Genomic DNA, 25,447 nt, shown 5'->3' with positions numbered 1-25,447 from the left:
TTTATATTGTGAACTGGCTCGTTTTTCTATGATTTAGGTATCTATCTCTACAAAAGTTAACTCAGTTAAGGCTCACCATGGGTAAAGCACTGGGAAACCATGACTAACCCTGGCATTCCAAGTCTGCTTTAACCTGTGTCAGTGAGCTGATGGCACCTTGGCAAGAGGTATTGGGAATCTTCCATGCAGAGCTAATTTAAGGACATATTCTTGCTTATAGGAACAATACGTTCATTAAAACATATCAAGTATGACATTTTTAGATATCAGGTGAAGATTGGGTGACATGAAGTCTTACGTCAAATACCACAAAAGTTACAATGTTCTTTTTCTATGACCAGAACGTGGAGCCGATCATTGCCCAAGAAGAGAAACATGAGGGAATTCGTTTCTTCGAAAAGAATTGATTCTAGAATGAAAAGCCAGATTGTGAAGTCTTGAGTCTAGTTTTCTATTCTGCCATATTTCAGGAGGGCATCTTAGAAACTGGATGGCATTTTTTTCAGGACTTTTCAAAGGCTTATCAAGAAGGCAAAGCCCTGAGCCTTTGGTGCTTGGGTTTACAAGGCTATCAGGGCGTTTCATTTGTCACCTATTTTCTCTGATTTATCTGTTTAAAGAGAATGACTCTAAAACCATAGCAAATGAAGTAAAGAACATTCCAGGTTAAACTGCAGTTGGTTTCCAGTGTCTACTCTTCTTTCAAGGTTCCCCTTGGCAGATGCTTTCTGAAAGGCCCATTGAGTTTTGAATCTCCTTTCTGCTGGATTATTTCTAGTTAAGATTGTGAAGTTTTGCAATTCTACCCAAACATTGGGTACCTGACTTACTCCTCATCCTCCCCCAGAACCTTACCCATCAAGTATTTTCTTGGAAACATTTTCCTTCTTCATTTAGCACGGCATTGGAAAGAATAAGTATTAGAACCTACTAGAGGCTGTGTGGTACGATGGAAAAAGAGGATTTTCCTGGGAGTCTGAGACTTTTGGTTGATTACTATGTAATTCATGGCATCTTTAGCAAGCCATTTATCTGTGATTTTTAGACTTCAACAATTCTATGGTCCTTTACGACTTTAACATTCCATGGTTTCATAATGTAAATCATGAATATGGATACTAAGATCTGTTATTCTGACCTAGCATTTTGCCTGGCACATGGTGATGTGCTGAGCATATGATGGATAAATCTCACATGATACCACTATCCACAATCCCACTGATACAGAGTCCCATATTAATGCACCCCATGGCAAGAAGGCCATCTACTCAGCCTAGATGCCATTTGTCCTGCTCTGATGAGACAGCAGAACATTGTGTCCTCATATTTATTCTTGGCTTCAGGGTTGGTAACTGAAATCTTGGTGATACCACAGATGAGCAACCCTCTTAATCTGGCTTCTAAATGCTGCCCTTTTGTTTTTTGGAGGGAACGGACATAGAGTCAGAAGTCAGGCTGCTTTGTTCCTTGGCTTCCAGGGGAAGTAATGGCTTTTCAGAGTGTATATAGAGTGTGGAATAATGATCTTTAAAAAGTCTGGTGGAGAGGAGCCTGTTTGCAGGGCCTAGGGAAATCACCCTCCTCTTCCAATTGCTGGTGATAAGAGAGGTGAAGGAGAGAAGAACAAAACCAACATTTATTGAGTGCTTGCTATGTGCCACACATGGGGCCAGCCACTTCTACTTGCATCGTTTCATGGAGCCCTCACAACACCCTGGTGGTGAAGCATCCATGAAGCAGCCCGGCTGAGGTTCAAGCATAGATCAGTGTCACTAACATTCTCTTTGTTCACAATATTGCTGTTAATATAATGTTTTAGATGAAAAGTCCTGATGGTAATGAAAGGTTTCAAAAAACCCTTTTAGGACTGTTTATGGACTGAATTTATGCAGGTGTGGTAACAGATTTTTGTTAGCACCTTATCTTGGTTCCTGAGCAAAATTTATTAATATGGGGTTTAGTGGCCTCTTAGTTTCGTGAGGTCCATGAACCTTGCTAGAAAATTTTAAATTTTTCACTAACCTCTTGTCGGGGAGCAAGAATTGCTGTCCCCTTCAAGATCCTTCTAGCCAGACTAAGAATCAATTGACATGAGACAGATTAACAGGAGAAAATCAAATTTAATAGCATATCTATGGCGGATCCACACAGACATAGAATATATATATATATATATATATATATATATATATACACGCACATATATATACATATATATGCGTGTATATATATATATATATATATATATATATATGTGTGTGTGCGTGTATATATATATCCCCAAACTAAGGAAAAGGGGACAAGGGTCTGGGACCTCAGAGGATAGGAATGCAATTTATGGGAAGTTTTAAAAAAAGAGTAAATATTTGGTAAACAAGTATTTGCTGGGCCACTCCGAAACAGTGGGACATGGAGAACTAGGTTCCTCCCATCTACCATACCTAGCTCTTACCATGTTGGAGTTTTATCTATGGGTGGTAGCTCTCTTCCTAGAGCAGGTCCTCCATCTAAATTCTTTCAAGAGGTTGAGGGGTGCTTTTCCTGAATCTGCTGGCTTTTGATTGATTGCTTTTTAACTCAAAATAATTTTCATGCCAAAGTGGTCCATCTTGGGGCATCCCGCTCTTGGCTACACTCTAAAGGATATCAATCACTCCGTTCCATATTCAATGTTGGCAACAAACTACAAAACGTTAGCAGTGCCTAAGATTTTGTTCCTAATAGAAGTAAGTGAAAAAACAGGAATCAGATGTCTTCATTTGCATCGTTGAACTTACTAGGACACAAAGGTCACAGTGGTTTTGTGTATGTGTGTGTGTGTGTGTGTGTGTGTGTGTGTGTGTGTGTGTAAATGTTCTTGTGAATGCAGATAGAGTAAAAGTGCATCTCACTTCTGTCTGTCCAGAAACTATATCTTAGAATTTGGAATTTTTCCTAATAAGAAAGCTCAGTTGGAAAGATTTGGCGTGTTTCTAAACGTAGTTGTGCCATTTTACAAAACTCTTTTCTTGGGGCTTCTGCACATTTTCTTATCAGCCTGCTGAATAAATAGAAGCTCCACTTATATCGGATAAACTTTGGTGAACCATGTCGGCACTGATTCGTGGACTGCAATGAAGGAAAAAACTGTCATTCATTTTCCTTGTCCAACAGTTCCTATTTCTTTAAAACCTTGAAGCAGCCATTGAGGAATTGGCACTTATGCCACACCCCTTCATTTTACAATGGGATGAAACTAAAGCCCCTTCAGTGTTGCCAAGCTTCCCATTTCCTTCTGGTTTTGCTTGCTCTGCGCATGCTGAAGCCATTGAAGAATTCTTACGTCATGAGTCTCCCCTGGGAAGTGTAAAAGTCAACGACTTTTTGTCAATAGGTAAAAAAGGTGGTTTTATCATGCAGAACTTTGAGGGAAGCAAAAGCTTCCTGTCTCTTTCTGCAGACAGAACGGAACTCCTACAATGCTGGGTGGGCGTCTGGTTTTCCTTGCCTCCTAGCTACTCACTTGTTTTGTGACAGACATGCACTGACAAAAGACTATTCAAACAACTCTAAAAGAAATTCTGTCATCAGCCAAAAGAGCCATCGACTTTATCCAAAGTAATTTTCTAAATCATCACATTTAAAAAATGCCTTTGCGGGGAATAAGAAAATCTCTGTCACCACCGAAGTTCTCTGGCTTTCAAAGGGACAAACTTTAGTACCGATTTTGATAAGATTTATTTGTTTGTTTACTTTTTAAAGAAAAAGCAAACCTACTCTTGAAACAATTTGAAAAAGAGGACTTTATTCATGGTCTGGCTCACCTAAAAGATACCTTTAACCATCTGAATGAGATAAAAATTTGCACTCAAGGTCCTGTATTTATCGTTAAGGTGTTACTGAAAAATTAAAGATTTCTTGGCTGAATTGCCGATATTAAAGAAGAAGGTAGAGGTCAATATCCTTGCAAATTTATGTTCTTTTCCCCCAACTTTATTCAGATATAATTGACATATAGCTTTGTGTAACTTAGCAACTTTCAAGAAATGTAACACAAGACTGTGACTTGTAATCGCAATGCTGTGCATTAAATTCCTAGAACTTAGTCATTTTCTAACTGTAAGTTTGTACTCATTGGCCAACATCTCCCTCTCACCCTCTTGCAAATGTTTAAGTGCTGTGGGAAAAGCTTTAGCAGGATGGAATTGAAATACAAAATTTGTTGTCAATTTATTTGGCTCTTTTCGTGTGCTTCATTAGTAAACAGACTGAACATCTGTTCAAATCTTTTGTCCCTTTCATTAATATTTTCCCAGAGTTATTGATACATGCTTGACATATAACATTGTGTAAGTTCAAATTATTAATAATGTTTATTATTATTGTTTTTAAAATCTGTAGAATAAGTAGTTTTATTCTGTTTTATTCCATATTTTGTTAGGAAATGGTCCCTCTATTTCTATTTTCTGGAAGAGATGGTAGAGAATCTGTATAATTTCTTCCTTAAGTTTTTGGTAGAATTCACCAGTGAACCTATGGAGGGTACGGGGCGGGGGCGGGGGGGCTCTCTATTTTGGGAGGTTATTAACTATTTAAATTTTTTTAATTAAAAAATTTTTTAGATTTACATCCAAGTTATTTAACATATAGTGTAATAATGATTTCTAGAACAGAATCTCGTGATTCATCACTTACATATAATACCTAGTGCTCATCCCAACAAGTGCCCTCCTTAATGCCCCTTGCCCATTTAGCCCTTCTCCCCTCCCGGCACCCCACCAGCAGCCCTCAGTTTGTTCTCTGTGGTTAAGAATCTCTTATGGTTTGCCTCCCTCTCTGTTTTTGTCTTATTTTTCCTTCCCTTCCTCTATGTTCATCTGTTGTGTATCTTAAATTCCACATATAAGTGAAGCCATATGATATTTATCTATCTCTGACTTATTTTGCTAAGCATAGTATGCTCTACTTCCACTCACATTGTTGCAGTTGCAAGACTTCATTCTTTTTAATCGCCGAGTAATATTCCATTGTATATGTATGTACCACATCTTTATCCATTCACCAGTCAATGGACATTTGGGCTCTTTCCATACTTTGGCTATTGTTGATAGATGCTGTACACATTGGGGTGCTTGTGCCCCACTGAAACAACACAGTTGTATCCTTTGGATAAATGCCTAGTAGTGCAATTGCTGGGTCATAGGGTAGTTCTATTTTTAATTTTTTGAGGAACCTCCATACTATTTTCCTGAGTGGCTGCACCAGTTTGAGGAATGCAAGGAAGGTTTGACATTAGAGGAAGGAATCAATTTAATTGTCCCCATTCATGGAAGAAGAGAAACAAAACTTCAATGATAAAAACCGAATATCAATTTATAATAAAATTATCATCAAATAACAATAGAAGAGAACTTTTAAATTTTGATAGAGTGTCTATTAACATCCACGTAATGGTGAATTATCAAATCAGAAGTCCTTCCAACAAACTGTGCAAGAACAACTGGATAGCCATATGGCGAAAGATGTAACTTTGCCTTTACACCATACAGAAATATTAACTTTACATGGATTATATATGATATATACAAACTAAAATGATAAATCTTCTAGAAGAAAATTTAAGAGAAGATATTCACCACATTCAAGTAGGCAAAGACTTCTATAATGAAACATGGAAACACAAATCATAAAAGAAAAAAATTATAAATTTAACTTCATCAAAATTCAAGTCTTCTGATTTCTGAAAATCACTACTAAGAAAATACAACAGTAGGCTACAATTGAGAATATACTTCATATGTCTCACGAATATACCATTTCATGTGACTAGTGAGGCCTTTTGAGCTTTTGAACCCTGCCCCTTTACTGAGTTATCAAGTCTGAGTTGACTCACTCCCAAATGTGAATATCAGCCTAGAAAATACATCACAAGGCTTCCTTGGACTGGGCTTCAGTTTTCATTAGCACTCAGTAGCAGATCCATAGCTGCTTTTCAAAAGGGCTAGAGCTGTGTCAAGGAGGTGAGAAGTCGCAATCTCCAAGTGGACGTTACCTCTTTGTTGCCAGAAGCTCCAACGTCTGACTATCATCAGCCACAGTGTCTGTAGTTCAGAAAAGTCATTAGGGTTGAAGGGCTCAGAGGTAGAGAGTGGGCCACAGCTTTTCCCCTATGGGAAAAAGTCCAGGTTGTTTACCACACACACACACACACACACACACACACTTCTGGGGTTACCACAGCTGCAGGGAGATTGTTAGTCTGTGGTCGGGAGGGTGGCGCATGCAGGGAGGAGGTGAAGCTAGTGTGTAGGGCATGGCTGGAGCAGTGGGAAGTTTTTTCCTCCTCCTCCGCACCTTCTGTCACTATTGGTACGGCCCCCCTCACTCCTACATAACTCCCCCACTCTGGGGCTCTTTCCTTTCCCATCAGGTGCTGCTGTGGCTTTGCGCTGCAGTCCTCTGTGCTTTCAGCCAATATATTCATGATCTGCTGTGTAGCCAATTTCCTAAACCTTAGTGGCTTAGAACAACAAAATATATTATTTCGAAGTTTCTGTTGGTCAGGAATCGGTGTGGCTTAGCTGGGTCCTTTGCTTCCGAGTGTTTCACGGACATAATGAAGGTGTCGTTGAAGCTGTAGTGATCTTGCGGCTCAACTGGGGGAGGAGTCGCTTTCAAGTTCACTCACACAGTGTTGACAGATTGAGCTGTTCAACTGGTTGTTGGCTTCAAATGAGAAACACAGCCCTGGATAACACCTTGATTTTAGCCTTGTGAGATCTTAAGCAGGGAATCCAGTCACGCTGTGCCCAGACTTCTGGCCTACAGAAACTGTGAGATAATAAATCTGTGTTGTTTTAAGCCACTGTGTGTATGGTAATTTGTTATGCAACAATAGAAAAGTAATAACAAACAAACAGCTAGGAGAAGAAGTTTCCCGTACCTCCCCAACCCCGTGGGGTGAGAGCACCTGCTACTGGATCCCCGGACGTCTTCTCTCTCTCTTAACACGATCCTGTGGGAGCCCTTGTCCTTCATCTTCCAGAAAGCCATATCTCTGTCACCATCGTACCCTCATCTCCCAAACTGTCAAGAACAGCAAAGGGTCTGGGATTTTACCCTACCTGCGAGCTAATAATCTGGCCTATTCTTGTTTTATAGATGCTGGTAGAAGAAACAAAACTCCTGGATCAGAGACAGAAGACTTCATTCTCATGGCAAAAGCAGAAGCCAGACTCCATGTTGCTTTGCATCAATTCTCAAGTTCTCTGAGTCCCACAGGCAGTATAGCTGAGGCCCAGGTAGATGCTACTCACTGTGGGTTTGCGTTATAGCTGGGGAACACTGAGCTAGAGGAATTGACCACTTATATATTAAGTGGAAGCACACCTGCTCTTTGTCCTGGTGGAGATGTTACCTCATTCTTCAATATTTTTCACTGTGAACACAACCCAGGCGATGGCCTGGGAAAAGAGAGTGGTCAAGGCCTTGCATCTTGGCATACTCAACAAGAATACACTGTGATGCTCAGGCCCGTGGTCCACCATCTCTACTAACAAAAGTTGAAGAATATAAGCATATATAGTGGAATATTGACCTAAGAGAAAAAGAAAGTGAAAAAGGTAGCAATTTTAAAATTTAAAAGAAATGAAGAGATTTATAGATTTTAAAAGGTTAAAATTTATTTATTTATTTATTTTGAGAGAGAGAGAAAGAATGAGGAAGAGAAGAACAGAGAGAAAGGGAGAGAGAGAGAATCACAAGCAGGCTCCACACTGCCAGTGCAGAGCCCAGCACGGGGCTCAAACTCACAAACCATGAGATTATGACCTGAGCTAAAATCCAGAGTCAGACGCTTAACTGACTGCACTACCCAGGTGCTCCTAAAAGGTTAGAATGTTTTAAATAAACAAAAAGATTCAATATACAGGTAAAGAAGCTCCTGAAAAAAGACAACCAAGGAAAAAGAAAAGAATACTAAAAATTAATAATCATAATAAAACACTTTTCTAAAATGATTTTAAAAGACTTGAAACTTTACATTGCAACAGCACATTGTGCCTGATGCTGCCAACTTAGAATGATCAACAACAGGACATATTCTTGTAAAATTACCAAACTTATGAAAAAAGAAAAAAAATCCTCTGAGTTTTTAGACCAATGTCCATAATTTATAAGGGACAGAAAATTGGTTAATCATTAGACTTTTGTAACAGCAGTGATGTATTTATGATATGTAAGGAAAGAAAATGTGAACCAAAGATTTTGAATATAGCAAAATTCACCCTCAAAGGTAAAGAACATAAAGTGTTTGGACCTACAAGAATTTGAAAATTATTATTCCTATAAGCCATTTCTAAAGAATCCAGTGAAAAAATGCTTCTGATAAAGAAAATGACTGGAGATATGGATTACTCAACTTTTTTGAATAAGAAGTTCTTTATCAGTAAGAAGTCACAATCAAAAGAGTTCAAAATATGAATCAATGTTAGAGGACAGGAATATATATGTATGAATCTATAACTCCACATTTACACCACACAAATCTAGTTCTATAGATGAATGTAAATAGCTTACATAGTAACTGGCCTGTAGTAAGCTCAACTAGTTTGATGGGCTTATTGTTAAACGGGCTTATTGTTAAACTATGCACTATTATATATTTTAAGCGGAATGCAAAAGGGATCCGACCTGAACCAAAGTCGGATGCTTAACCAACTGAGCCACCCAGCCTCCCCAAAGTTCTATTTCCTAACGCAGATGATGAAGCAAGGTATGCAGAGTTTCAGTATATGGGATGACTTCAATGAGATTGCATCATCACCGTGGACCAGGAGTTGAAGAGGAGATCACTGTCTTTTACTTAATTATTATTAGCGGGAAAGAAATAGTCCAAATCCAGATAGTAATATGTCATTCATCAGTATCTATGACTGAGAGAGCTGGCTTAAAGTTTTTTTACTCCTTTACTAAATTCAGTTTAAAATGGGCTTGTATTTAGTATTGCGAACATACAGAATAGTGGCCAGAGGAGCCATCTACAAGCTGATGGTGTTGAGAAAGTACTATACTTGAGCTATAATAGCAAGCTTTTCAAATCAACATTTTTATGTAATAGCCTCCTAATTATTTTTTGGTAAAATTTCAGCCTTATCCTCATGTCCTAGATATTTTAAGATGCATAAATTCAGTTTCAGTTGAATAGGATGTGACTCACTTAGCCTACAAGGTATATTTGATGTGTTACTAAATTCACTTCAAAAAACTTCTTCATTCTTTTTTTTTTTTTTCTGCCTGCATAATATTCTATTGTGTGGATATATCACAATTTATGTAGCTATTCCCAACTGGTCCATAAACTTTCTCTTCTTTCTTCCCCCAGCTTTATTGTTTGTTATATATAACAAACAAAAGTATATATATTTAAAATGTACAATGTGATAATTTGATATTCATACACTGTGAAATGATCACCATAATCAGGTTAATTACACATCCATCACGCCACATAATTACCGTTGTATTTGTGTGTGCGCACGTGCATGTGCCTGTGTGGCGAGAGTGCTTATGATCTACTCTCTTAGTAACTCTCAAGTACACAGTACAGCACTGTTAACTATAGTCACCATGCTGTACATTACTAGATCCCCAGAACATCTTCATCTCGTACCTGAAAGCGTGTACCCTTGGATCAGCCTCCCCATTCTGCCACCCCAAGCCCCTGGTAACCACCGTTCTACTTTCTGTTTCTATGAGTTTGACTTTTTTTTTTTTTTAAGTTTTTGCATATAAATGAGATCAGTATAAATTGTTTTCAATCTTGCAGTTATCAAGCCATAAATAACCGTGTGTATTCACCTTTTCACAGATGTGCAAGGCTAATTCCACAAAATGACTTGGGTAAGATCCCTAGATCTTTATAATTTTGATAGCCATTGTCTAATTCCGCACCCCCCCGCCCCGACTGATGTATTAACTTACCCTCTAGTAGTGATGTATGAGTGATGAGTAGTGCTGCTTTCCAACCTCACCAATTTAGGGGTGTGATTAGATTCTGATGATTGCCTAGATCTACCCATAAAGTCAAATCATATCTGAGTTTAGCTTCAGCTCACATTTCTCAACTTATGAGGAAAGCTCAGCACATTTTATATGCGTAAGACCATTTAAATTCCTTTTTCTGTGAACTAATGCTGTTATTAACTATCTACCTTTCTTCTTGAATTCTTAATAGCTTTCTAATCGATTTTTAGGATTTCTTTGTAAAATAGGAAGATGCAATCCTCAGTCTGCATTATGAGTTGCAAATATTTTGTAACTGGTTGTTTATTTGTTATTCAGACTTTGCTTATGAGTTAGTGGTTTGTTCCTAACCCCACCTCCTGCTTCAGAAGATTTTTTAAAATGTAGCCAAACATATAAAATTTTTTTATGGTTGTATATTTTTAGCCATATATTGAAAGACATCTCCCCCTCCAAGACTATAAAAACTCCTCTGCTGTTTATTTGTTATTTTGACACATTAATGTTTATTTCTTTAAACCATCTAGGTGGTCAAAGGGTCCTAGATACTGAAACTGGTTTTCATTGATTTTCTTTGTTAATCTGCATAACTAGCACAACATTTCACTTTGAAATGTAAAAATACTTGCCACCTACTATTTTGGGATCCTAGCTGGAATATAGAAAGAGCCTCAGTTTCACATCCTTATTATACTTAAAAAACAAAAATGAATCTGATCAACCTGGTTCCTATGTAATAATGGGCTGGAAGGACTCAAGAGCAGATGTGGGAAGATCATTATTTGTTTGTTCCACAGATATTTGGGGGGTGTTTCCTATATTCCGAGCCTCCAGATGCTGGGTATCCAGTGGTAAATAAAACAAAGTCTTGGCTTTGTGCTAGTGGAAGAATCAAAGTGACCAAATAGATATGTAAGGTCAGGTAGTGAGAATTGCTATTAAAAAGAGAAGCAGGGAAAAGGTTGGAGAAGGGATGTTGACATTTCCTAATGTCAACCAGGAAATGCTGCCCTGAGAGGGTGACATTTGAATGAGCACGGGGAATGTGGTAGGAAATGAAATGGGAGAATGGTCTTTGCTCAGCCTGGGGAAGACTTGCTATGGGAGGACCTTTGGATTTTCTTCAAAGCGTGATGAAAAGTCATTGGACGGTTTTGAGCAGGAGTGCAGCATCGATGGCCTATAAAAGGGCTCTCTGACCACTTTATAGAGAACAGACTATAATAGGGAAAGATTATAAGCAGGCAAACCAAAAAATAAGGTTATTGCTTAGACCAGGCAGGAGATGAAGCTGAAGGTTATGGTAGTGGCAGTGGATAGGGAAAAATAAACCCATGTGAGGGAGAAGTTAGTAGGTAGAATGGGTAAGACTTGCTATTTGATTCTCTTTGAGGACAGGGCACAGGTATCTATAAAGAATGATTCCTGGGTTTACTGAGACCCTAAACACTGCAGTAGGAGCAGGTTTAGTGAATCGGAAAGATTATGATTTCATTTTGAGACAGCCTGAGATTGATACTTTGTGAGCCACCTAAAATTCAATGGTTATTTGTAGACGTGAATCTGGAAGTCAGAGTAGGGGTCTGAGAGATATAAAATGGCTTGTCATAAGCATATGGAGCCTACCTTAAGCTTTAAGAATGGATCCAGTTCTCACCCAGTCTCAGTGAATCAGAACTCAACTTGTTCCCAGCTGCTCACTTATTCAAGCCAACTCAGACAGCTTGTTCTGAATCTGACTTTCTGTCTTCAAAGTCCATTCTAGAAAAGATTGTTATTAACTTCCCATCTTTTTGAACACCCAAAGCCAAATGTAAGCCTTATTGAAAGTTAACCCTTGACAAAACACTCCTGATACCGTCCTCACAGCCGGGCTCTTGCCCTTGAATGCTAAGACCACAGCTATAGCCACTACCTTCTTGTCTTTCCTAGCCAGATGCCCTTTCTTGTGTATGACTCCTTATGATGGAAATTTCTGATGCCTACCCTAGCAAAAGGGCCAAGGCTGCTTGTCTGAAATTGTAAGCACCACACGGGGAGTTAGTGCTTGATAGTTTCCAGGGTCTCCACAAATATGAGCTTCCCTTTCTTCACAAACTGTAATATAATCCTAATACTGATCGTGTGAGATATGAAAATTATTCTCAACGTCAGTAACTCACCCAAAAATTACATAGCTGGCAAACAGCAATGTCAGGATTTGAGCCCATATAGTGGCAAACTTGAGTCTGGGATTAAAGGATGTGTCCTTTCCACAATTCAATATTGGTGCTGAAGAGGAGTGTATGCTTTCACATCTTTCCTAACTCCGGGGAAAATGGCTCTTTTCACTGACATCTTGCAAGTGCACAGTAACAAGCAAGAAATTCCATCCTGCAAGCTTGGGACCAAGTGGTGTCAGCAGCAAGACCCGTGCGATGTCCCCTTGGGCCCCTCCCTTCACCCATATGCCATCCTCTCCAGCAGACTGTGTCTCTCTGTGCTTGAGTTTCTGGCACACTCATGTCTCTGCAGCCACATGACCTGCTCTCTTCACGCTGTGACAGGCTGTTTGACATCTCTGTACTCTGACATTTGCTGTTCCTTTGGGTGCCTGTCCCTACTCACTTTTTCCAGCTCACACATTGCTAGCCCTCCAAGTCCTGTTCAGCACCCCCTTCTTCACGGGAGCCTTCCCCGGTCAGGCAGTCAAATTTGAAGGACTTTCATCTAGATGTCCATAGCCAACTGCGCTCGATGTCCTTTTCGATGTCTTTAGTGAGGCCATTGATTGACGTCCTGGTTGCATAAGCATCTTTTCTTCCTGTGATACTGGCATGTGGTATATGCTTAGAAATTATTTAATTAGAATGCCCATCAATCAGTTAATAACACCTGAAGGCAAACTAGACAAATTTTATTTTTGCTCACCTTCTTCCTGAAGCTCCTTTTCCTCCACCACAAAAGCAGTACTCCAATACCCCCCACACATACAGACTATACCTGGAGTCTGCCTTGGTCTACATGAGACAAAGACAAATCTGAGATTATTCTGAGGAGAGTAACCAGGTTAGTGAAGAGAGATACAAAGAGCCAGGTGTCCAAATCCTGTCTTGAAATACCTGAAGTGTTAAAATGTAGGAGAGAAATTTGATTCTACTTGCAAAGCACAAGGCTTAGGTATGCAACAATGAATAGAAATTATATACATGTATATTATATATTATAGTATAGTATATCTTGTATCATAGATTATAATATATATTGTAGATATATATTATATAATATATAAAATACATATAATATATATTAAAATATATAATAATAAATTATAAATATAATGTATAATATACAATTTATGTTATATAATATAGTCTATATAATTCCATATTATATTATAGATCATATATAATATGTACCATTGATCTCATCATTGAGGAGAATTTTGAAATAGATGCCGTAGGGGTAGTGAAACTTCAGTTGGTGGCTTTGTTCTGGGAACACTGAGGTGCTGTATGTCCCTGAAATTTTATGATTATATGATTTGGATGAGTAGCGCAAGGACAGATGACTGGAGATCAACCAGCACCTTTCACAGAAAGCTGTACATGATAAAAGTCTCAGGATGTTTGTTGTGTTTCTGCTGTGCATTGTCTTTCTGGTCTGCTCAAATAAGGGTAAGTCATGGAGACATGGGGAGAGCTGATTGTTGATTAAGAGATGGGCAGATGCTGAGGAAGGGGAAATTTCCACAACTGGCTCTTTGGGTGTTGGCAGATGTATATGAGATTATGACAAAGAAGATTTTTCTTTTTCTTTTTTTTTCCCAAGGTGAATTTAAGGACCATCTGACAGGTACAATTATGGCTCGTCCACAATCTCTGGTAAACAAGTCATTTATGATGTGTTTAGGAACAAACCTCCTCTCAGTCTTCAGAGAGGGCTGTAATCCATTCTTATTCTACAATCCTAGGAGCTCTATCTTCTCCCAGACCAAGTTAGTCCATTTCTTGGAGTAAGGAAGCTGAAATCTCCTTCTTTGCTTTCCTTTCCCCATTACTGGACAAAATCATCGGGTTAAATAACTTGTTCATTACTTGCGTCCATAGATAAATTTTATAGGAACTCTGATATTTTGATCATATACAACAATTGATTCACAAGAATATCAAAGGAGTCAAATGCCAGAGAAAGATCAGGAACCACTAGACAATAGTAAGTTCCCGTAGAGAAACTCACAGGCCTGGAGAATCTTCTCCAGACTACATCTTTTAATTACCTCTTTCTCTGTCTCGCAGACTCTGCAACAGCATGTTATAAATGTAAAAAATATCATCTTGGGTTATGCTACGACACCATGAAGATCTGCATCCTAAAGCACCAACAGTCCTGTGCTATTGAGAACCTTTACTTCCTTACGAGAAAAGGTAATGTGGAGTAGAGAGTGTCTGAGAAATAGCCACCTGTGCACGGGTGAGTGGTCATTTAGAGGGGATGGCAAAGACTTTTCCTTAAGACAAAATTGGGTAAAGGAGAAGTTGATGTCTCCTATCAGTTAGGGAAATACAATCCATTTTCTGGGTCAGTCATTGGTAGATTCAGCCTTATAGCTGATTGGGGCTTAGCGAAAGGTTAGTGAGGCTCTGTAGAGAAAATACTCCTGGGAATATGATAGAAGGAAATGGAGTCATTACAATTGTGTTCTCTCTCTTTCATCTCTTCAGGGAGAAGTATGTATTATTATTCCAAACTGTCATGTATGACCAACTGTGAGGACATCAACTTCTTGAGTTTTGAGAAAAGAAGAGAGCTCATCTGTTGCAGACATAATAACTATTGCAACCTCCCCGAGGGAGTTTAATTCTATATCTCTCCTGGACTTGGGATCATTCTTCAACTCACCATCCCGTAGTCTCTTCCCCCAGACCTGTATTTTGCTTTCCTCTTCCAACCACTGGTAGAGAGTGAGAGAGAAAGCCAGCTAGTGAGGTCACAAGGAGAGAGTGGAGGGTAGCTGAGTCTCATTAATGATGGAAGACTAAACTAGACTGAAGTTTTGCAAATCCCTGTTGCTCACATCTGACAGTTTGGATTTCCTTATGATGGAAATAGGGTTGCCACAAATACAGTTGGGTTTGGAACTGGTTATTTATTATCTCCTATACGGTAATGCAAAGAATTGGGTCAAAATCGTCACAAACTTGTACCAAGAACTCTCTGGCCATACTTTATGCTCATCTATATCCACTGCTCTGGTTGGAATTGAGATTCTCTTCGGATTAGCCCTGACACCTTCTGGTGCTCTCCTTTTGCCCATGGGTTATGGAGATAAAAGAAAAAATAGCTCTGGCTTCCCAATTTGTGGGCAACATGAGCCATATCTTTCTTTGGTAGGGCTCTTAGAGGAGGGAAATCTCAGGCAGACAGAAAGCTGGACAGGCATAAGGATGAGGCATCAAAGAAAGGGCATTTCAGTTCGTGGAAACTAAGATTTGAGAGACAATTTGGTGTGGGTGAAATTGGCTTAAATTATCAGGGCCCTGGACGGCCAGGTGACCAGCTAGCACCAGATTGAAAAAGGTGATTTAATTGGGACTGGAGACCTTCTGCAAGAATGGTCAGTCTGTCTCTCCTTATAAAAATGAGGAAAGGGGCGCCTGGGTTGCTGAGTCAGTTAAGCATCTGACTCTTGATTTGGGCCCCGGATAAGGACTCGCAGTTTGTGAGTTCTAACCCCGAGTCGGGCTCTGTGCTGACAGCATGGATCCTGCTTGGGATTCTCTCTCTCCCTGTCTCTCTGTCCCTCCCCCGCTCATTCTCTCTCTCTCTCTCTCCCTCCCTCTCTCTCTCTTTCTCCTTCTCTCTCTCAAAATAAAAAAAAAAAAAAGGATGAGGAAAAAATTGAGAAAAATAAAGCAGGTGGCACAGTAGTTGATGACAATAGAAACGAACAGAGATGCAATGAGGTAGTGTTGTAGTTACAAAGTGTCCTATATAAGATGCCATTATGAGTAAACTGATGGTATGAGATAGCAGAAGTTAATAGTGGTGGGAAGAGAGGCAGGCAGACAGAGTGAAACAAACAGGCAGAGAGAAATGGAGTAGGATTGACGGTGGAATGTGACCAAGGTGGTGAAGCTTTCTTGGATACAGAATAATCCTGGCATTTCTCTCCTTATAAGGCCTACTGCAGTTCTTGGTCCTGGATTTCCATGAGCTTTTTTCTCCTTTATTAGGCCTTGTAAAATTCTTTTTTTTTTTTTTTTAATGTTTATAATTATTTTTGAGACAGAGAGAGACAGAGCATGAGTGGGGGAGGGGCAGATCAAGAGGGAGACACAGAAATTGAAGCAGGCTCCAGGCTCTGAGCTGTCAGCACAGAGCCCGACGTGGGGCTTGAACTCCTCAACCGCGAGATCATGAGCTGAGCTGAAGTCGGACGCTCAACCGACTGAGCCACCCAGGCGCCCCAGGCCTTGCAAAATTCTTAACAATAAACCAACTACCCCTCTACTTGAGTAGTTTGGTGCATTCTGTCTGTGTCTGAGAATATGATCCTTTCTGAGGAATTCTCAGTTGGGATTTTACAGAGCCAGGATGAAGCAAGACATAAAGAGAATCTTTTCAAAATGGACAGATTGGAAAAGCCAGTGTAATGTGGATATTTTGAGTTACGGAAAGAACATATTTTTATTCCTAGTTGCACAGGGGCTTGCTTACCTATGGAATCATGGGGATGGGAGACATCAGTCTAGGGGGGAAAAGGAGAGAGACCGAGATCATTGTTTTGCTTCTGCCTCCCAGCTGCATTGAGTGTTGGCTTATGACAACTGATAGCTATTTGCTCTGCAGACTTGCCCTCTGCCAAATAAGAGCTGCTTTGCCCAGATGTTCAGCTCCCAACTTGAGCATAGACCACAGCCAACAAATGGCAGACTCCTTGCATCAAGATGGGATGGAGCCTGTGGTGCAATTTGTGCTGCAGAGCTTTTCCAGGGGATCTGACCGAAGCCAGTCTCCCAGCTGAGACCATGTACTTGTTAATATTCCGCCCCCCTGCCGACCTCCCTTGCTTCTGTTTTTCCCCCCTCCAATTGTAAGAAGACCCTATATTTTCCACCATCACTGTGAATGATGCTCTAAAACGAGAAGTTGGGTTAGAAACTAAAGTTACATTCTGGTACCTATGAGTGATGGTGTGTATAAGATATAAATGGATTCATCCTCATGAATGAGGAGAATCTTTCTTATTCAGCTTCCTAGCTAAAAGTGCTTCAAGCTTGGATATTACCTCTTGGTTCACCCTATCTTCGGATTTTCTTCTTAGTCCCATTTTCCATCTTGAACAAATGAACACAATAAGACCTAGGTGAAAATTTCTTTATCCACACGATACCACCCCAACTATCAATCCTCCAATGCACATGCTCTTTTTTCATATATGCATGTAGTTGTGCAGGAGTTTTTTCTTCACATACCTTTTAAAAATTTTTTTTTCAACATTTATTTATTTTTGGGACAGAGAGAGACAGAGCATGAACGGGGGAGGGGCAGAGAGAGAGGGAGACACAGAATCGGAAACAGGCTCCAGGCTCTGAGCCATCAGCCCAGAGCCCGACGCGGGGCTCGAACTCACGGACCGCGAGATCGTGACCTGGCTGAAGTCGGACACTTAACCGACTGCGTCACCCAGGCGCCCCTCTTCACATACCTTTTAAAAGACAGTAATTTGACCACTAATCTAAGTGTTAACTTGGAGTTGACTGCTAAGTAATTCATACAACCTTACACATTAGACCAAAATAAATGTCACATGTATTAAAGATTTAAATGCCATAAATAAAAAACCTGGGGCTCCTGGATGGCTCAGTCGGTTGAGCATCTGACTCTTGATTGTGGCTCAGGTCATGATCTCACAGTTGTGGGATTGAGCCCTGCGTAGGGTCCGTGCTGAGCATGGAGACTTCTTGGGATTCTCTCTCCCTCTCTCTCCACCCCTCCTCTCCTCAAAATAAATAAATAAATAAATAAATATTTAAAAAGAAACAAAAAACCTTTTAAATATTGTTGTGGCTATTATTGCTTAACTTCTTACAGTGTGCTAGACACATGTTAAGTACTTTTCATGTATGATCTCATTTAATCTTTGGAACTTCCTATGAGGTAGCTATTATTGTAAGACATTTTAGTGGAAGAGAAACCTGAAGAATAGACTGGTTGCCCAGATGCTAATTGGGTAATTTGACAAGTACAGTAATTTGACAAGTGTTACACAGCTTTCCAGTTAATATTGCTGCATTAAAAAATTATTGTATTGACTGGTACTATGGATCACAATTTAGAAAGTACAGAGTGGGGATAGCTCGTCTCTGCTCCATGATGTCTGGGACCTCAGGTGGGAAGATTCAGAGTCTGGAGGTGATTCTAGAGCTGAAGACTGGAATCACTATGAGGTGTCTTCACTCACATGTCTTTGCAGTTGATGCTGGTTTAAGTTGTGATGTCACCTGTGGCTGTTGGTCAGAATACCTTCATATAGACTTTCTTGGGCTCCTTCACAGCATGGAGGCTCCAGACTTCTTACCCAGAAGCTTAGGGCTCTAAAGGCAAGTGTATATTTTAACAAAGTGAAAGTTGCATCACATATTATGGGCTAGCTTTGGAAGTCATGCATTATTACTTCTGCTACATTCTACTGGTTACAAGTGAGTCACAAGCCTGGCCAGGCTCCCCTTTTTGATTGGAGAGTAGCAAAGAGAGCCTGTGGTAGGGGAGATATTGTGGCAGCCATCTTTGAAAAATACAATTTGTTACAACTAGTTAGTGGCACAGTTGGAATTGGATCCAATTTCTACACAATCCCAAATCACTCTCTTTTTCTAAACTCACTATTATATTAACAATATTTATATAATCTAGTGATAGAGGAAGCTTTTGAATCATAACATCGATCACAAATAGGATAAGATTGATAGATCTGACCACATACGAAAGTGGTGTGTGTGTGTGTGTTTGTGTGTGCACATGCACGCACATACATCAAAGGGCCAATCAGGAACAATTGGCAACACCAAGAGTCCACAATTCCTTAAACGGACATGGTGAAGCTTTGTCAATCATATAGATATTCATATATTATATTATTCAGCCACAGAAAAGAAAGAAACCTTGCCATTTACAACAACATACATGGAACTTGAGGGCATTATGCTAAGTGAAATAAGTCGGACAGAGAAAGACAAATACCATATGATCTCACTTACATGTGGAATCTAAAAACAAAGAAAAACAATAAAAACAATCAAGCAAGCTCATAGATACAGAGAACAAGAAAACAGATTGGTGGTTGCCAGAGGTGGGGGGTAGGGGATGGATGAAATGGGTGAAGGAAGTCAAAAGATACAGATTTCAGTTATAAAATAAATAAGAGATATAATTACAGCATGGTGATTGTAGTTAATAATACCGTTTTGCATACTTGAATTGCTAAGACAGTAAATCTTAAAGGTTCCCATTACAAGGAAAAAATTTGTAAATGTGTGTGATGATGGATATTAATTAGATATATTGTGGTGATCATTTTGCAATCTATACAAATATCAAATCACAATGTTTTACACATGAAATTAATATTTCTATGTCAATTATACCCCAATTTTTAAAAAAGTATCACAAGAAAATAATTCTAACTTGGAGGAAAGAATGAAACAAGATGAAAAAAAATCCACATGAGGAAACAAGCTCTGTGGCAGTGTTGATAATAAAAGTCAAAAACTAGAAACAATCAGGATTGCCTAAATCAAATGTGATACATTGGTATACCGAAACACCACGCATCCATAGAAGTGATATAATATAAATACAAATATATGGATTTCAAAACATGTTAGGATATGTTCATTAAAATAGGGGGTTTTAAAATAGTGCAGTTTAGTGTGATCCCATTTTCACTTCACGTCTATTATCTATCTACCTCTCTCTCAATCAACTTTTTTATTCATCTAATTTTAATAGTGAAAAATGGTGGTATTTTAATGTATTATCTAGTTTTAAGCATTGAGTGATATATTTTTCTGGCATAAGTTTATTTTCTTTTCCTATAGAAGTAAAGCCATGGAAAAAGTTTCAGAGAATCAATATATAAAAAGACTGCAACAACCCAGATGTTGGAATTAACAGGCAAAGAATTTAAAATTCTTATTATAAATATTCTCAAGAACTTACAGAAAAAGAGAGACATGAGGGAATCTCAACAGAGAGGTGCAAAATATAATAAAGAACTATTTGACAAAAAATGTCAGACAATACTAATGTTGTAGGTAATTTATATTTTTGTCCCTTTCTCCTTTTTGATTTTTAAAAATGAACATAAAATTATTTTTAGTAGCTTAAAAACTAAATGAAGGACATAAATAATTTAAATGAGATAACACTGGGGGTGCCTGGGTGGCTCAGTTGGTCAAGCATCCGACTCTTGACTTCAGCTCAGGTCATGATTTCACAGTTTGTGAGATTGAGCTCCATGTGGGACTTTGTGCTGACAGGGCAGAGCCTGCTTGGGATTCTCTCTCTCCCTCTCTCCCTCCTCCTTCCCACCCCTCTCAAAATAAATGAATAAACTTAAAAAAAAAATAGGACAACACTATATTATTCAGTAAATCAGACATATCGAAGTAGAAGATTGGTTAACTTTCTCTTCAGTTATGACACTGCTGGCAATTTGCTAGGCTAGGTAAAAACAGATAACAAGATCATCACTCATGTTGCCTGCATAGCAAAGATACTGATGAAAGAACAGTCAATAATATAAACCCTTGAACTACCAAAATTTTTCCTCAATTCCATTTATCCTTGTATAGGTATATAAAAACCACCTCACAACAACTTGTGTTACTATAAAAACAGAAAGGACCCTCAAAAATAAAATCACAAAGAGGGAGAAAATAGCAACCAACACCACAGAAATAGAAACATTGTTAGAGAATATTATGAAAAACTATATGCCAACAAATTGGGAAATCTGGAAGAAATGGACTAGAAACGTGTAAATTACCAAAACAGAAACAGGAAGAAATAGAAAACTGGAACAGACCAATAACCAGAGAAGAAATTGAATCGATTACCAAAACTCCCAACAAACAGAAGTCCTGGACCAGATGGCTTCACAGGTGAATTCTACCAAGCATTTAAAGAAGAGTTAATATATATTCTTCTCAAACAATTCCAAAAAATAGAAAAGGAAGGAAAACGTCCAAATATATCCTGTGAAGCCAGCATTGCCCTGATACCAAAACCAGGTAAAGACATGACTAAAGAAGAGAACAGTAGGCCAATATTCCTGATGAACACAGATGCAAAAATTCCCAATACAATACTAGCAAACCACATCCAACAATACGTTAAAAAATGATTCACCATGATCAAGTGGGATTTATCCCTGGATAGCAAGGGTGGTTCAATATTCTGAAATCAATCAATGTGATACACCACATATAGATAAAATATTTGACAAAGTACAACATCTATTCATGATAAAAACCCCTACCAAAGTAGGTTTAGAGAGAACACACCGCATCAGTATAAAGGCCATATGTGAAAAACCCACAGTTAATATCATCCTTAAATGGGGAAAAACTGAGAGCTTTTCCTCTACAGTCAGGATAGAGACAGGGACCCACTCTCAATACTGTTATTTAACATAATACCAGAAGGCCTAACCACAAAAATCAGACAATAAAAAGAAACAAAAGGCATCCAAATTGGCAAAGAAATAAAACTTACACTATTGACAGATGACATGATACCATATGCTAAAAACCCAAAAGATTCCACCAAGAAAACTGCTAGAACCAATACATGAATTCAGAAAAAGTTGCAGGATACAGAATCAACATACAGAAATCAATTGCATTTCTATACAACAAAAATGAAGAAGCAGAAAAAGAAATCAAAAAATCAATCCCATTTACAATTGCACCAAAAACCATAAGATACCTGGGAAGAAACCTAACCAAAGAGGTAAAAGATCTGTACACTGAAAATTACAGAACACGTATGAAAGAAATTGAAGGTGACACAAAGAAATGGAAAAACATTCCTCATGGATTGGAAGAACAAATATTGTTAAAAGTCGATACTTGGGATTCTCTCTCTTAATCTGGAGGAAAGAATGAAACAAGCAATGAAGAATGAAACAAAGCAATGTACAGATTTAACTCAATCCCTATCAAAATCCCACCAGAGCTAGAACAAACAATTCTAAAATTTGTATGGAAGCACAAAAAAAAAAAAAAAAAACCAAATAGCCAAGGCAATCCCGGAAAAAGAAAAGCAAAGCTGGAGGCATCATGATTCCGGACTTGAGGTTTTTTGCAAAGCGATAGTCATCAAGATGTTAGGTACTGGCACAAAAACAGACACATAGATCAATAGAATAGAATAGAAAACCCAGAAATGGACCCACAACTTCATGGTCAACTCATCTTTGACAAAACAGGAAAGAATGTCCAGTGGGAAAAGGACAGTCTCTTCAACAAATGGTGTTGGGAAAACTGAACAGCCACATGCAAAAGAATGAAATTGGACCACTTTCTTACACCATACACAAAAATAAATTCAAAATGGATGAAAGACCTAGACTGTGAGATAAGAAACCATCAAAATCTTAGAGGAGACCACAGGCAGCAACCTCTTTGATCTCTGCCAGAGCAACTTGTTACTAGACACGTTGCTGGAGGCAAGGGAAACAAAACAAAAGCAAAAATGAACTATTGAGATTTCATCAGGATAAAAAGCTTCTGCACGGCAAAACTCAAAGGCAACCCACAGAATGGGAGAAGATATTTGCAAATGATATATTGAATAAAGGGTTAGTACCCAAACTATATCAAGAACTTTTAAAACTCAACACCCCAAAAAACAAATAATCCAGTTAAGAAATGGGCAGAAGACATGAATAGACCTCTTTCCAAAGAAGACGTCCAGATGGCTAACAGACACATGAAAAGATGCTCAACATTACTCATCATTAGAGAAATATAAATCAAAACCATGATGAGGGACCACCTCACACCTGTCAGAATGGCTTAAATTAACAACACAAGAAACAAGAATGTTGGCAAGGATTCACCCCTTTAATCTCTCAGCATCCATTCTTCACCTGGGTGGAAACTTTACAGTCCCAGCACCAGGAATATAAAAATTCCCATTACCTTATCCTTGGGAGGTGATAGCAATTCAACCATGCTATCACCAAAAAAAAAAAAAAAAAAGTGAAATAGCCACCACCAAGGCTCTTTCTAGTGAGGGGGGGAGGGCAAGGGAGATCATTGAAATGATGAAGCAATCTGAAATATAGCTGCCACAACTCCCACTTCTGTAACTGAGATGGTTGGTCGTCACAGCTGCATTCCAGCACTTGTATTCTCTGTTCTCTCACTTCTGCTGACCTATCAACTGGATAGGCTTCCTGACCTGGTGGCATACCCCAGCCCTTATTTCTGTAAGATCTGAATCCTTGCTGGATTTGTCTTTGTTGTCTTTTCTATTCAACAAGACTATTGAGCAAGGGAATAATTAAAGATCTTCTAGTGAATCCCCTGATTTCCAAACCTAATTTTTCTTGCCCCCATTGTGTAGGCACAACTTAAACTCCCCCCTTGTGATCAGCATAAGTCACCAGAGTCAGTACAGTGACCTTTTTCTCTGCCTGTTGGGAAGAAGGAATGGAGACACTTTGCTATCCCGCTCCCACTCCTCTTCTCCTCTCTTCCTCTGACCATAGGCATCATAGGCTAATGGGGGATGAGGCATTCCTCTTATGACATAAGAGAATATTCTGATATGTGTCCTCCAGGTTCCATTACAAATTAAATATGAAGGAATTTGGGAAACCCTTTCTCAGAATAATTCTTTGGTTGATGAGGTTACTGTTATGTAGTATTATCTGTTGAAAAATGTCACACCATGTGCGCCTGCTTGGCTCAGTCAGTAGGGCACGGGACTCTTGATTTTGGGGTTGTGAGTTCCAGTCCCACGTTGAGCAGGGAGCAAACTAAAAAAATAAATAAATAAAAAGTAAAATGTCAGGTCATGCATATTACTATATTATTTTAGTTTTCCTTTATTTCTTTTTTTTTTTTAATTTTTTTTCAACGTTTATTTATTTTTTTGGGACAGAGAGAGACAGAGTATGAACGGGGGAGGGGCAGAGAGAGAGGGAGACACAGAATCGGAAACAGGCTCCAGGCTCTGAGCCATCAGCCCAGAGCCTGACGCGGGGCTCGAACTCACGGACCGCGAGATCGTGACCTGGCTGAAGTCGGACGTTTAACCGACTGCGCCACCCAGGCGCCCCAGTTTTCCTTTATTTCTATACCAAATCTTGCTTTATTCCTACATAGGGAGTATCCAGGTAGAATGGGTCAGGCTGGTTTCTGCAGGAGGCAAAGGAGAAAAATCACATGAAAGGTCAAATAGACCTTTCCTTGGTTCCACTTCCTCTAGTCTCAGAGCCTACAGTAATGTTTCACTGTTCAAAGCCTCAGAAGTCTTCTCCAATGAGTCCTGAATGCCCCAACTATGTTCCTATGTTCCCTATTTGCACTGTCTTTGCAGTAATTTTCCAAACTGCAGTATATAAGCAAAGATATTTTCGGTTTCCTTGTACCAGGTGTCCAGAAGTGAAATGTACTTTCTCTAAGACCATCTACAAAACCAAGTTTCTATTCTAGGGCTCTTGGAGATTGGCCATCTACCCTGAGGCATCGGCTGCATTGAAACCCCAGGCAGTGTCTAATGCCAGACTCAGTGTCTCTCTCTCACACTTGGCTGCCCTTGTGGTTCAGTGATTTCAACCAGCAGCAACTCAAAGTATTCCTTTCCAAGTTCTGGTTCTGTACTTTTGTAAACTCCTCCTTCAAAGGGCTCCTCTTGCAAATACATTGGAGATAAAAGGAGATTAGTCTTAAATTCACTCCTAATTCAGATTAATCCTATACCTGGTTCTCCGTGTGATCTCATTTCCACAATAGGCCCTGGTTCATTCGATACTGGTCACTCTCTGGGACCCCTCGGCTGCTGTCCTTCTTGACTTAATAACTTATTATAATTTTTACATTAAAAAGGTAATGAGCACTTTCTTGTGCCGAGTGCTGATCTATGCCATTGACGCACATTATCTCATTTTATTCTTACTACAACCTTATGAATACATGAGGTTAAGTTCCATTCTTAAGGTCACAAATGTAGTAAAGCTGTCATTTGAAACCAGAAGCCATGGGAGCATTATGTTAAGCTGATATGGTGCTGCTACCATGAAACGGTCCTCAATAAAGGAGTTAATGTAGGAAGGCCTAGTTCCTTTATTCCCAACATACCACCTTTCAGAATTACATGGACATATCAGACTTTACTGAGTGGCTGGCATAGATGTAGCAAAAATGCAAACTACACACTAAATACGACC

The 25,447-nt window shown here is 39.1% G+C and overlaps 2 protein-coding genes across 2 annotated transcripts in view; both read left to right on the top strand.

The window, feature by feature from the left end:
• Positions 1-10,408, top strand: part of LOC123600901 (prostate and testis expressed protein 13-like) — a 70,213-nt gene extending 59,805 nt beyond the window's left edge. The window contains exons 7-8 of the transcript XR_006713869.1: positions 7,141-7,280; positions 9,848-10,408. The gene's annotated coding sequence lies outside the window, so the exon portion shown is untranslated. The remainder of the gene's footprint in view (positions 1-7,140; positions 7,281-9,847) is intronic.
• Positions 10,409-13,606: 3,198 nt separating this feature from the next.
• On the top strand, positions 13,607-15,157 carry PATE2 (prostate and testis expressed 2). Its single transcript, XM_045482450.1, has 3 exons — positions 13,607-13,658; positions 14,280-14,408; positions 14,706-15,157. The coding sequence occupies exons 1-3, from the start codon at positions 13,607-13,609 to the stop codon at positions 14,840-14,842; spliced, it is 318 nt and encodes a 105-aa protein (XP_045338406.1). The 3' UTR covers positions 14,843-15,157.
• The last annotated feature ends 10,290 nt before the right edge of the window (positions 15,158-25,447 follow it).

Source organism: Leopardus geoffroyi, chromosome D1, assembly GCF_018350155.1.
Source record: "Leopardus geoffroyi isolate Oge1 chromosome D1, O.geoffroyi_Oge1_pat1.0, whole genome shotgun sequence".
NCBI lineage: Eukaryota > Metazoa > Chordata > Mammalia > Carnivora > Felidae > Leopardus > Leopardus geoffroyi.
The sequence above is the reverse complement of the archived record's forward strand: the minus strand, read 5'-3'. Positions and strand labels throughout refer to the sequence as shown.

What these genes read in the sequence shown, in the direction of transcription:
- PATE2 (XM_045482450.1), top strand. Translation starts at nt 13,607, where the DNA reads ATGTTTGTTGTGTTTCTGCTGTGCATTGTCTTTCTGGTCTGCTCAAAT. An exon ending in TCTGGTCTGCTCAAATAAGG is followed by an intron (nt 13,659 to 14,279) that starts GTAAGTCATGGA and finishes TCTGTCTCGCAG; the next exon opens with ACTCTGCAACAGCATGTTAT. An exon ending in TTACTTCCTTACGAGAAAAG is followed by an intron (nt 14,409 to 14,705) that starts GTAATGTGGAGT and finishes TCATCTCTTCAG; the next exon opens with GGAGAAGTATGTATTATTAT.